This window comes from Oncorhynchus tshawytscha, linkage group LG18 (assembly GCF_018296145.1).
Source record: "Oncorhynchus tshawytscha isolate Ot180627B linkage group LG18, Otsh_v2.0, whole genome shotgun sequence".
NCBI lineage: Eukaryota > Metazoa > Chordata > Actinopteri > Salmoniformes > Salmonidae > Oncorhynchus > Oncorhynchus tshawytscha.
In genome coordinates this window covers 30875728-30889222 of record NC_056446.1, presented here as the reverse complement: position 1 = coordinate 30889222, position 13495 = coordinate 30875728, and the positions used below count along the sequence as shown (strand labels likewise).

Genomic DNA, 13495 nt, shown 5'->3' with positions numbered 1-13495 from the left:
AGACCATGAGAAACAAGATTATCTGGTCTGATGACACCAAGATTGAAATCTTCAGCTTGAATGCCAAGCGTCACCTCTGTAGGAAACCAGGCACCATCCCATCAGTGAAGCATGGTGGGGGCAGCATCATGCTGTGGGGATGTTTTTCAGCGGCAGGGTCGAGGCAAAGATGAACGGAGCAAAGTACAGAGATATTGTTAATGAAAACCTGTTCCGGTGGGCTCAGGACCTCAGACTGGGGCGAAGATTCACCTTCCGACAGGACAATGACCCTAAGCGCACAGCCAAGACAACGCAGGAGTGGCTTCATGACAAGTCTCTGAATGTCCTTGACTGGCTCAGCCAGAGCCTGGAGTTGAACCTGATCTAACATCTCTGAAGACGTGAAAAGAGCTGTCCAGCAACACTCCCCAACCAACTCGTCAGAGCGTGAGAGGATCTACAGAAAATAATGGGAGAAACTCCCCAAATACAGGTGTGCCAATCTGTTTGTCATTATGGGGTATTGTGTATAGATTAACTCCTCAATGTTTTTATAATTAGGCTGTAACCTAACAAAATGTAGAAAGTCAAGGGGTCTGAATACTTTATGAAGGCACTGTGTACGTATATATAAGTACACGTCTCACCGTAGCCCTGGCTCCCAGGCTGGTGTTCCTCAGTCCCTCCAGTTCTTCAGTCATCTTACTGGCCAGAGCCTGGAGATAGCCTCGCGTATCCTTCTCATCGCTCACCCTGGAACACACACACACACACACAATCCACATTATGCACAAACAAACCTTTCCATAACATACACTCACAATCCTGTTTGGCGCACACACACAGAAACACACACCCTATAGTTAGCCCTAGGCATCACACTAATCACTCCATATACCAGACCTTATACATGAACTCAGGTTGACCCTGTCACACAGTCAATAAATGCAGCTATCGGTATATGAACAGCCCTCACAACTATCTGCAGTATACGTTACATATATCCTCATCAAACCTTTGACTTTAACTGGGCCTCCCTAACACAAACTACATGCCAGCTAAGGTCACAATAACTCACCATTACCCTAATGAGTATTATACTAAGGACGTGTACCAAATGGCACCCTATTCCCTATATGGTGCTCTGCGTTTGAACAGAGCCCTATGGGTTTGGGCTCTGGTCAAAAGTAGTGACCTGAATAGGCAATATGGTGCCATTTGGTATAGCTTCTATGTGTAAATACATGCAGGGTTGTGAATAGGCTGTCTTCAGTCCCAGTCACATCCTCCCTGGTCTGTACATACACATTTCCCCCACTAGAGGTCCCTGTGGTCCGGCAGGTAGCCTTGCGGTTAGAAAGTTGGGCCAGTAACCGAATTCTTGCAAGTTTGAATCCCCGTGCCAACAAGGTGAAAAATCTGTCCATGACCCCCACTCTCAGAGAGAATCTCAGATCCCTGTCAATGACCCCACTCTCAGGGGGAGTGTCAGATCCCTGTCCATGACCCCACTCTCAGAGGGAGTCTCAGATCCCTGTCCATGACCCCACTCTCAGAGGGAGTCTCAGGGGGAGTGCGTACATTTCCATTTCACTCGTACAGTTTACCCACTTGTACTTGCAGTGAAACAGGTCAAATATAAGCGCCTCCTATTGGGCTGGCGGGTCGGAGCGTTGGCCCAGTCACCGAAAGGTTGCTGGATCAAATCCCTGAGCTGACAAGGTAAAACAAAATCTGTTGTTCTGCCCCTGAACAGATTCTGCCCCTGAACAGGTTGAGTTAAATGCGGAAGACACATTTCAGTTGAATGCATTCAGTTGTACTGACTAGGTCTCCTCCTATTGGTCCATAAAGGAGCTCTGAGACACACTCTTCCTGTTTCTCCTACTGCAGTGGCCTGGAGTGGCAGGCAGGGGGCACCACTCATCGCTGCTTCACTTCACTGGTACAGTGTGCATGTATGTGTGATATGTGCAAATTGCCTGTCAGGCAAGAGAGCCAAGCAGCAGTAGCTAGGTATTGCTCTTGGTCTCATCTCTCTCTTTCTTTCTGTCGCTCTCTATCAGCTGTTGTAGACAGCTTCTCTGAATGGAGAAGAGATTGTAAAGACCAATAAAATCATCTGTATGACCTTTGAAATATTTGGGGTCCTGAGTGAGTGAGTGAGTGAGTGAGTGAGTGAGTGAGTGAGTGAGTGAGTGAGTGAGTGAGTGAGTGAGTGAGCGAATAAGTAGAGTACGTGTGTGTAAGCAAGCATGCACGGACATGTATTTGAGAGTGAATGTATGTCCTGTATACATGTCTCTGTCACTCACCACTGGATAATCTCAGTGATCTGGGCCTCCCAGTGAGCAGCACTCTCCTTCTTGTCAGCCAGGTCCCTCATCTCCTCCTCCAGCTGTCTGTTGCTAATGCTCAGCTTGTCAAACATAGGCGTCAGCTAGAGGGAGAGGAGAGGACAGAGTCAAGAGGAGAGAGTCGAGTGGACAGAAGAGAGGACAGAAGAGAGAGGACAGAGCCAATCAGAGCCATAGATATTATACAGTGTGGTAATTTGCAGCAATGTTTCAAGGGCATCTTATAGAGCTCCTCTATTATAGAATGGTCTGCCGATCCATGTGAGAGACAGACTCAGTCTCATCTCATCAGAAAGTCTTAGGATTGATTGTAGTTTGGCCCAGGGGGTAACTTTGGATGGTGCCAATGTCCCCCCCCCAGTCTCAGTCCCCAGTATTTATGCTAAAATAGTCTATGTGCCTAGGGGCAAAGGTCAGTCTGTCCTATCTGGTGTCCTGAGTGATCCATCAAGTTCTCCTCCCCCTCCATGTCTCCCCTCCTGGAGGACCTGAGCCCTAGGATCACTCCTCAAGACTATCCATCCTGACGACACCTGGCTGTCCCTGTCCCCAGTCAAACCAGTAGTGCTGCTAATCTATCTGCTGTGGTTATGGAACACTGACTTGTTTCACTGGACATGCTACTTGGTCCCGGACCTACTAATTATGTCTCTCCCAGAAATGCTGTCTCCACCTCTGAATGCTCGGCTATGAAAAGCCAACTGACATTTATACCTGAGGTGCTGACCTGTTGCTCCCTCTATAACCACTATGGTTATTATTTGACCCTGCTGGTCATCTATGAATATTTGAACATATTGAAGAACAATCTGGCCTAAATGGCTATGTACTCTTATAATCTCCACCTGGCACAGCCAGAAGAGGACTGGACACCCCTCAGAGCCTGGTTCCTCTAGGATTCTTCCTAGGTTCCTGTCTTTCTAGGGAGTTTTCCCTAGCCACTGTGCACTCTGCATTGCTTGGTCTTTGGGGTTTGAGGCTGGGTATCTGAAAAGCACTTTGTGACAACTGCTGAAAGGGCTTTCTAAAATACATTTGATTGATTGATTGATAACAAGGTAAGGAAAATCATGTGTATGTGACAAATAAAATTTGATTTGATTTGATAGGTAGGGCAGAGGAAGACTGGGGGAGGAGGGGAGGGCAAAGGGAGCGAGAGAGGGAGGAGGGGAGGGGGAGAGGAACGCTCATTGACAGTTGCAGAGGGAGTGTGTTTTCCTGTGATGGTTTGACAGTAGGAAATTCATTCCGGTTCATATTGCTAATTTCAGATAAGTGGCAAGATAGTTGTTGGTTGTAAAACAGTTTGAAGGATAATTTAAACAGGCTAAACATACTATTTGCAAGGTAAGATTCAATTTTTTTACCTCACATTTATAGGATCTCTCCAAATGGAAACAGCTACCTTTAGAAGGATATACAACCACCAAAAATCATCTGATCCTTGTATCCTGGCTTTCAGTATGAAGGTACTGTATGTGAAACAACACAATCAAATGGGTCAGTGTCCCAAATGGTACCCCATTCCCTATATAGTGCACTACTTTTGAACAGACCCTTATGGGCCCTGTTGAGAAGAAGTAAATAGGGTGCCAATTTGTCTGCATACCAAATGTTGTTCTCACTACCCCTCTCTGGCAGGTTGTGTTCAGGAAGGCTTGGGGAATGTTGTTCTCACTACCCCTCTCTGGCAGGTTGTGTTCAGGAAGGCTTGGGGAATGTTGTTCTCACTACCCCTCCCTGGCAGGTTGTGTTCAGGAAGGCTTGGGGAATGTTGTTCTCACTACCCCTCCCTGGCAGGTTGTGTTCAGGAAGGCTTGGGGAATGTTGTTCTAACTACCCCTCCTGGCAGGTTGTGTTCAGGAAGGCTTGGGGAATGTTGTTCTCACTATCCCTCCCTGGCAGGTTGTGTTCAGGAAGGCTTGGGGAATGTTGTTCTCACTACCCCTCCCTGGCAGGTTGTGTTCAGGAAGGCTTGGGGAATGTTGTTCTCACTACCCCTCCCTGGCAGGTTGTGTTCAGGAAGGCTTGGGGAATGTTGTTCTCACTACCCCTCCCTGGCAGGTTGTGTTCAGGAAGGCTTGGGGAATGTTGTTCTCACTACCCCTCCCTGGCAGGTTGTGTTCAGGAAGGCTTGGGGAATGTTGTTCTCACTACCCCTCCCTGGCAGGTTGTGTTCAGGAAGGCTTGGGGAATGTTGTTCTCACTACCCCTCCCTGGCAGGTTGTGTTCAGGAAGGCTTGGGGAATGTTGTTCTCACTACCCCTCCCTGGCAGGTTGTGTTCAGGAAGGCTTGGGGAATGTTGTTCTCACTACCCCTCCCTGGCAGGTTGTGTTCAGGAAGGCTTGGGGAATGTTGTTCTCACTACCCCTCCCTGGCAGGTTGTGTTCAGGAAGGCTTGGGGAATGTTGTTCTCACTACCCCTCCCTGGCAGGTTGTGTTCAGGAAGGCTTGGGGAATGTTGTTCTCACTACCCCTCCCTGGCAGGTTGTGTTCAGGAAGGCTTGGGGAATGTTGTTCTCACTACCCCTCCCTGGCAGGTTGTGTTCAGGAAGGCTTGGGGAATGTTGTTCTCACTACCCCTCCCTGGCAGGTTGTGTTCAGGAAGGCTTGGGGAATGTTGTTCTCACTACCCCTCCCTGGCAGGTTTTGTTCAGGAAGGCTTGGGGAATGTTGTTCTCACTACCCCTCCCTGGCAGGTTTTGTTCAGGAAGGCTTGGGGAATGTTGTTCTCACTACCCCTCCCTGGCAGGTTTTGTTCAGGAAGGCTTGGGGAATGTTGTTCTCACTACCCCTCCCTGGCAGGTTGTGTTCAGGAAGGCTTGGGGAATGTTGTTCTCACTACCCCTCCCTGGCAGGTTTTGTTCAGGAAAGGGAATGCTCCCTGTTTTCCATGGATGCTATCAACTTCAAGGCACTCAGTCTTTTCTTCATATTTAATAGGAAATACCACAAAAACAAACAGCACTTTTAGTCCAATATATCACAACTCCTACAAAAATATTTTGCTTCGGAAATTCCATTTCTCATTCCCATATTTCCTGCTTCCAAGGTCAATAGTTTGGGATCCAACGGGACATTGCATTTGCCTGTTTAGGATACCGTGGTGTGTTTTGAAGGTGGATATTGAACAGTGATTATATTGGCTTTACCAGGAGAGAAGGTTGGTGGCGGCGGTTACCTCAGTTCAGGGTGTGTGTGTGTGTGTGTGTGTGTGTGTGAGAGAGGGGGGGGGGGGGTTACCTCACCTCAGGGTGTGTGTGTGTGTGTGTGTGTGTGTGTGTGTGTGTGGGGATGTGTGTGGGTGTGTGTGTGAGAGAGAGGGGGGGGGGTTACCTCAGGTCAGGGTGTGTGTGTATGTGAGCGAGAGAGGGGGTTACCTCAGGTCAGGGTGTGTGTGTGTATATATATATATATATATATATATATATATAACATCTCACCTTGTCCAGTTCGTTGGAGAGTTTCCTGTTCTCCTCGGTCAGAATGACTCTCTCCCGCTCATACTTCTGCTTATACTCCATCTCAAACTCCTCCCGCTCGCTTTGGCTGTCTCACACACACAGATATGATCCATCATCACACACACAGACACCAATAACACACTGAACCTGCTATTCAGAGAGAGTATCCAAATGTCTGTATGAACGAGGCTAGCCAGGGATGCTAAGCTAGAGGGTAGAAAAGCACATCCTGATAGCTTCCAGACTGTATGAGAGATCATTAGAGCAATGTTGCTTCTTCGACCTGGACAGAGGCAGAGGGGGATAACACCAGTTAGATCTAAGGGACTAACACAGGAACGAGGGTCTTCTCGGGAGCTAGGTCAGGGAAGAGAAGGTAACTCAAGTTAAACCTCACGGAGTACAATACAGTAGAGGCCAGGGTGAAGTAACTATAACCATGTTTACCTCATATAACCCTCGCTGGGAAGAAGAGGAAGAGGACAGTTAGGTAGGCATCTCTATAATATTACAGGAAGAGAGAGTAACTGTCCTACTGAATATGACAACTCTATAGACCGGTTTCCCGGTACCGGATTTATTTAGTATATCTATTCCCAGACTAAAAATCTATTTGAATGACAATATTCAAGTAAACAGACCAACAACGGCAGTTAGAGCTAAGGAACTCTAAGAGATGTATAAGGGTCTTCTCAGGAGAACGGTTACAGTAGAAGGTAGGGTTGTCACCAGTACCATGATACTCAGAAGAACCTTGGCAAGGAACATAAAACAGACAATTTCTTTAGGGAAACTAAACTGTCTTATTTTGTCACATTTCCACCTATAGATTGTTTATTTCCCAATGTCTGACATCGAGGAGGAAAGAGTTTCGTTCGGGTTTTCCTTGTTTCATGTGGAAAAATTAGCTATAGTATCAGCAGTTATCCAAGATCAAAATACACTGCGAGTACAGCACACTAGAGGCCATTGTGAAGTAGGTAACCATGTTGACCTTGTATAACCCTCGCTGGGAAGAGGAGGAAGAGGACAAGCTATATATAGCTACTACAGAGACCAGAAGCACATCTGAATGCCATGTCTACATCTCTGGATAAACTGTCCTATATGTCTTTATGAGTGCTTTCTAGTGTTGTGGACATCCAAACCTAGGAAGGCCCTACTGCACATAACCCATTACACAAACAAAGACATAAACATGTAGACAGACACACACCTCTCCCTGCGTGTCTTCTCCAGTTTGTCTTTGAGGACCAGGATCTCTTTCTGCAGGGTGAGCTGCTGTCCCTCAGCGTCGCGGAGCTCCTTGCGGAGGACCTTGAGTTCGTTGGCGTGCTGCACCTCCCTCCTGCTCAGCTCCTCCTCGTAGAACCCAGTCTTCTTCTCCAGGTCGGCCCGCAGCTTCCCCACCTCCTGGCTCTGGTCCGAGCCCACCACCGAGGCTGATGGCCCCACCTGCTTCTGGTTCAGAGGAAGAGAAGAGTTGGCCACATTCACACAACCAGGAAAACAGAGAAATTACAGGAGTGTATTAAATTAGTGAACACCGTAGTAGAAATATTTTGCAATGGAAAGCGTTTTGTCACAAAAGCGCGCGTTTCTTATTGGACAAGTTCAGAATAGTCCCTCATTTCGTCCCGTTTGCCTCACGTTGGTTCCTAGAGAATACACCCCAGGTGTGTGTGTAAGAGCATTGCTTCCGCCGCTGTCCCGGACTGGGTTCGAACCGGGGCCCTCTGAACACATCTACCGTGTCAGCCATGAAGTAGCATTATCAGTCAGGCCACAAAACACTTGGGCCGCAGAGCAAGTGACGTCACCGATCCAACGGTACTAGCACACCGCTAACTAGCTAGCCATTTCAAATGGCTAAAATAAGCATCTATGACTACAAGACGCTAAAATCTGAGTTTGTGTGTTTATTTGTGTGTGAGAAGGAAATATAAAAAAAAGTGTGTGTTAGTGTGTGTGTTACCTTGAGTCCATCCAGCTCCTCCTCTAGCAGTCTGCTGTACTGCTCGGAGCGTTCTCTCAGTTTCCTCTCCTTCTGAGCATCAGCTGTCTGCTCCTCAGACTGGGACTCCATCTGAGAGACAGCAAGGGGTTAATGCACGCGCACACACACACACACAAAGTAGAGACCCACACACACAGAGAGACACAAAGTAGAGACCCACACACACACACACAAAGTAGAGACCCACACACACACACACAAAGTAGAGACCCACACACACACCTCTAAGAACCACAGGAACCACGTGACTACTCTACCTCCTTCTTGGCCCTCTCGGCCTTGCGCACATCCAGCCGTAGAGCCTCCACCTTCTGGGACCAACCCTCCATCTCCTCCTCCTTGTCCCGGAGCTGACGGCCCAGGCGCTGCTTGGCTGATCTGAGATCAGTCAGACGCTCGTTGAGCTCGGAGAACTCCTGCATGGCCAGCTTCCTCTGGCTGTGGGCCTCTTTCAACTCCTTAGACTGACTCTTCATCTTGCCGCTGGCCTCCATTAAGTCCTAAAGGGAGGGAAGACGTGTACAGATTGATTGGTCAGACTGGGTGGTCGTCGGTCCAACGGCACTCAGCTGGTAGAGAATGGTCACTTGCAACGCCAGGGTTGTCAAATCGATTCCTGCTGGGGCCACCCATACGAAAATGTATGCAGTCACTGTCGTTTTGGATAAATACATCTGCTTAATGGTAGATATTACAGATAGGGTCTGGGTAGTTTTATACCCTTTTCATACTGCAGAGCTGAGCCAATATACCATCTTGACGCATAATATGCATATAACACATTTGCTGGAGCAATGATGTGAAGGACCATGTGAGGGGGGGTTGTGCTATATACAGACAAACACACCCAGGTGGTGCTATATACAGACAAACACACCCAGGTGGTGCTATATACAGACAAACACACCCAGGTGGTGCCATATAGAGACAAACACACCCAGGTGGTGCTATATACAGACAAACACACCCAGGTGGTGCTATATACAGACAAACACACCCAGGTGGTGCCAGAGAGACAAACACACCCAGAGACAAACACACCCAGGTGGTGCTATATACAGACAAACACACCCAGGTGGTGCTATATACAGACAAACACACCCAGGTGGTGCTATATACAGACAAACACACCCAGGTGGTGCTATACAGAGAGAAACACACCTTGTGCAGGTCGTCCTTCTCCAGGTTGAGACTCTTCATCTGTTTCTCCAGGTTCCTGATGTGTTTAGATGAATCCTCCATCTCTCTACGGACTGATGAAGCTTCTTCTAACTCACGTTCCTGTTGACCTGAGTCTAACACACATTACAGAAGGCCAACAAATTACATTTCACTATGATGCATGTTCCATTATAGTGTACATTTCAAATTGTAGTCATTTAGCAGACGCTAAATGTACGCTCTGGATAAGAACATACATTTTCATGCTTTTGTACTGGTCCCCCTTGGGAATCCAAACCATAACCCTGGTACAGATCACCGTGTGGATTATGAATAGCATCTCTGTTTATCTCTCAGTGTATTTCAGTCCTACTCTATCATACACTTGGCTATGCATGTAAATGCTGACCTGGCTGGTTTGTGTTCTACTACACAGCAGTAAACCTTTACAGTAGAACGTTTGTGTTCTACTACACAGCAGTAAACCTTTACAGTAGAACGTTTGTGTTCTACTACACAGCAGTAAACCTTTACAGTAGAACGTTTGTGTTCTACTACACAGCAGTAAACCTTTACAGTAGAACGTTTGTGTTCTACTACACAACAGTAAAGCTTTACAGTAGAACGTTTGTCTTCTACTATACAGCAGTAAACCTTTACAGTAGAACGTTTGTCTTCTACTATACAACCAACTATACAACCTTTACAGTAAAATGTTGAATGTTCACCTGCAATCTTTTTCTTGAGGATGTCAATCTCAGTCTTCAGACTCCTGATCTCCACCTCCTTGTTAGAGGGGACGGGTGCTGGTCCTTCTCCTGACGCGTGCTGCAGGGCCTGGACTGTCTGGGTGGACTCTGGAACACAACATACAGGGAGAGGATGAGAAGGAGAGGAGAGGAAAGGAGAGTGGGAGGAGAGGAGAGGAAAGTGGGAGGAGAGGAGAGGAAAGGGGGAGGAAAGGAGAGGGGGAGGAGGAGAGGTGTGAGTGTGTGTACCTTGCAGCTTGCGGCTGAGCTCAGTCTTCTCCTGCTCCAGGCGTCGTATCCTCCTCTCGTAGGCCTCGGTGGCCAGACTCTCCTCCAGACTGCGCTGGACACATACATCCATCTGTGTCTGACTGCTACCACCTGCCTCCCTCAGACAGCCCCGGTCAGACAGGGTACTGGAGGGGAGAGATATGGAAGATATGGAAGAGGGGGAGAGAGGGAAGAGGGAAGAGGGGGGAAAGAGAGATAGGGAAGAGGGGGAAAGAGAGATAGGGGAAGAGGGGGAGATAGGGAAGAGGGGGAAAGAGAGATAGGGAAGAGGGGGAGAGAGAGATAGGGAAGAGGGGGAGAGAGAGATAGGGAAGAGGGGGAGAGAGAGAGATAGGGAAGAGGGGGAGAGAGAGATAGGGAAGAGGGGGAAAGAGAGATAGGGAAGAGGGGGAGAAGAGGGGGAGAGAGATAGGGAAGGGGGGAAGAGGGGGAAGAGGGGGAGAGAGATAGGGAAGAGGGGGAGAGAGAGATAGGGAAGAGGGGGAGAGAGAGATAGGGAAGAGGGGGAGAGAGAGATAGGGAAGAGGGGGAGAGAGATAGGGAAGAGGGGGAGAGAGATAGGGAAGAGGGGGAGAGAGAGATAGGGAAGAGGGGGAGAGAGATAGGGAAGAGGGGGAGAGAGAGATAGGGAAGAGGGGGAGAGAGATAGGGAAGAGGGGGAGAGAGAGATAGGGAAGAGGGGGGAGAGAGAGAGGGAAGAGGGGGAAGATAGGGAAGAGGGGAGAGATAGGGAAGAAGGGGGAGAGAGATAGGGAAGAAGGGGAGAGAGATAGGGAAGAAGGGGGAGAGATAGGGGGGAGAAGGGGAGAGAGATAGGGAAGAGGGGGAGAGAGATAGGGAAGAGGGGGAGAGAGATAGGGAAGAGGGGGAAGAGAGATAGGGAAGAGGGGGAGAGAGATAGGGAAGAGGGGGGGAGAGATAGGGAAGAGATATGGAAGAGATAGGGAAGAGAAAGAGATGCATTCCATATTAGAGACACATATTTACCTCAGAATAGACAGACCCCCAAAGAATTTGAAAACAAATCCAATTGAAATACTCCCATTTCTATTGTCAGCAAGATTTGTGGCCTGTTGCCACAAGAAAAGGGCAACCAGGCAACTTTAGTTTATTATCTATTTCACTTGTTTATCTTGGCCAGGTCACAGTTGTACGTGAGAACTTGTTCTCAACTGGCCTACCTGGTTAAATAAAGGTGAAATAAATAAATACAAACAAACATGTTTCCCATGCCAAAAAAAGCCCCTTATATTGACATTGAACTTAAAGAGAGAGAGAGGAGAGGAGAGGAGAGAGAGAACGCAACCACCATTAGCCTTCAGGCTAAGATAAACAATTACACCATTCAATGCTTTCTCAACGGTGGAAACTGAGTGCTAGTGGAAGTGTGGCTGAGGTTAGATCAGATGATAGAGAAGTAGGAGTGAAGTAGACTGGTCCCAGATCTGATTGTGCTGTATAGCCTATCCTCATTGTTATGCCAAACATGACAATGACCATAGGAGTTGGCAAGACAGCACAAACAGATCTGGGACCAGGTTAAGATGTATTTTTCTGTATGCTGTATGTATTGACGAAGATGTGGAAGTTCATTTGGAAACTAAACGGGGGTTGTCGCTTAGCGACCACTCACCATTTACTGGTGTAGGTGAAACCTACGAAGGGCAGGTGGTGTCCAGAGAAGGCCGTGTGTGAGGGAGGGGGCATCGTCTCCTGAAATAACACAAAACTTATTATAGAACACGTCAACCTTAACATTACAAACAGATGAAAGAGATGGACAGATAAAAGATGGAGACAGAGAGAGACTGAAAGATGAGAGTCTAAGTCTTGATGTAGTCCCATAGAGAGAGAGAGACTTACGGAGTTCTTGAGACAGTCGTCGTCCACGTCAAAGTTAGAGGTGTCTGTGGGGCTGCTGACCTCTGGGATGTAGGGGGCCTCGCACGTACGGATGTTGTCCCAGTCAATGCCTGAAAGGAATGACATTAAACATGATATGACTGGCAAACTGTGATCATGGTTTGTTATTGTAACGATTCTCATACCATCGTCTACTGTCCAGCCTAACTTCAACACCAATTAACAAGATAAGAGGTTATCTATATCAACTCCTGGAAATGACACCAGAGAATAATTGACAGACAAACCCTAGCACGCACACACTGTTTTAAAACCTCAGGCCCTACCAGAGAAGAAGGGGTGAGATTTGAAGTCGTCGATGCCGTTCTGGCCCAGGCGGTGCTCCCGGCTGCAGACGAGGCGTCGGATCAGGTCCTTGGCGTCTTCGGACACATCGGTCATCTGCAGGGGGAACTGGAAACGCTCCTGGGCACCCGGCGGAGGGTAAGAGGAGAGGGAAAGGAGTCTGAATAATGAAGATACCCTACGTCCCAAATGGTTCCCTATTCCTTATTTACGGCACTACTTTTGACCATTTGGGATGCAGCCTAGATATACTGTTTACGTCCAGTTTGGTCAAATATTTGTATTTCTAATTTATTTTTTACTCATAACACAACGTTCCCCTGTTGCAGTCGACAGCGGAATAGTTCCATACTGTTGGCAGAATAATCTTCGTACACATTGTTTCATGTTTCATGTATTTATTTGTGTACATGGCCCCTGACAAAGAAATGTAAAAATAAATAAAAATGGTATATGGCCCATGCATGTTTATCCTGTTGCAGTAGAAAGCAGTACAGTTCTAGCCAACATTTAATGGTTTAATGTGCCCACAAGGCATTTGCTCAACAAATATGGCTGGGTGAACTAGATGGCGTAGTTGAAAGGTGACGGGAAGGGAGAGTTATGAAGGTAGAACGGTGTGGTTTGGAGTCAGGATGGGCTGAAGTATGAACAGACCTGGGGTTGTACAGTTCATTCGGAAAGTATTCAGACCCCTTGACCTTTTCCACATTTTGTTATATTACAGCCTTGTTCTAAAATGGATTAAATTGTTCTCTCAATCTACACACAATACCCCATAATGACAAAGCAAAAATAGTTTTTTTTGCAATTTTGGCTAATTAATTACAATATAAACTGAAATATCACATTCACATAAGTATTCAGATCCTTTACTCAGTACTTTGTTGAAGCACCTATGGCAGCGATTACAGCATTGAGTCTTCTTGGGTATGACTCTACAAGCTTGGCACACCTGTATTTGGGGAGTTTCTCCCATTCTCCTCTGCAGATCCTCTCAAGCTCTGTCAGTTTGGATGGAGAGCGTCACTGCACAACTATTTTCAGGTCTCTCCAGAGTTGTTAGATCGGGTTCAAGTCCAGACTCCTGCATTGTCCTGGCTGTGTGCTTAGGGTTATTGTCCTGTTGGAAGGTGAACCTTCACCCCAGTCCGAGGTCCTTAGCACTCTGGAGCAGGTTTTCATCAAGGATCTTGCTGTACTTTGCTCCGCGCATCTTTGCCTCGATCCTGAATAGTCTCCCAGTCCCTGCCTCTGAAAAACAT

The 13495-nt window shown here is 47.5% G+C and overlaps 1 protein-coding gene across 7 annotated transcripts in view; it reads right to left on the bottom strand.

Moving 5' to 3' along the window:
• The window catches only part of LOC112217992 (serine/threonine-protein kinase MRCK alpha-like), a 112383-nt gene that overhangs the window by 32258 nt on the left and 66630 nt on the right, over window positions 1–13495 (bottom strand). For 6 of the 7 annotated variants that reach the window (XM_042300934.1, XM_042300932.1, XM_042300931.1 and 3 more), the window contains 12 exons: window positions 12212–12350; window positions 11886–11995; window positions 11656–11735; window positions 9981–10147; window positions 9711–9839; window positions 8983–9116; window positions 8079–8321; window positions 7780–7890; window positions 7021–7265; window positions 5784–5889; window positions 2298–2422; window positions 630–735 (listed from right to left, as the gene is read on the bottom strand). In XM_042300934.1, the coding sequence (XP_042156868.1) occupies window positions 630–735; window positions 2298–2422; window positions 5784–5889; window positions 7021–7265; window positions 7780–7890; window positions 8079–8321; window positions 8983–9116; window positions 9711–9839; window positions 9981–10147; window positions 11656–11735; window positions 11886–11995; window positions 12212–12350 (1695 nt within the window). The remainder of the gene's footprint in view (window positions 1–629; window positions 736–2297; window positions 2423–5783; window positions 5890–7020; window positions 7266–7779; window positions 7891–8078; window positions 8322–8982; window positions 9117–9710; window positions 9840–9980; window positions 10148–11655; window positions 11736–11885; window positions 11996–12211; window positions 12351–13495) is intronic. The other variant, XM_042300933.1, reaches the window with a different exon arrangement.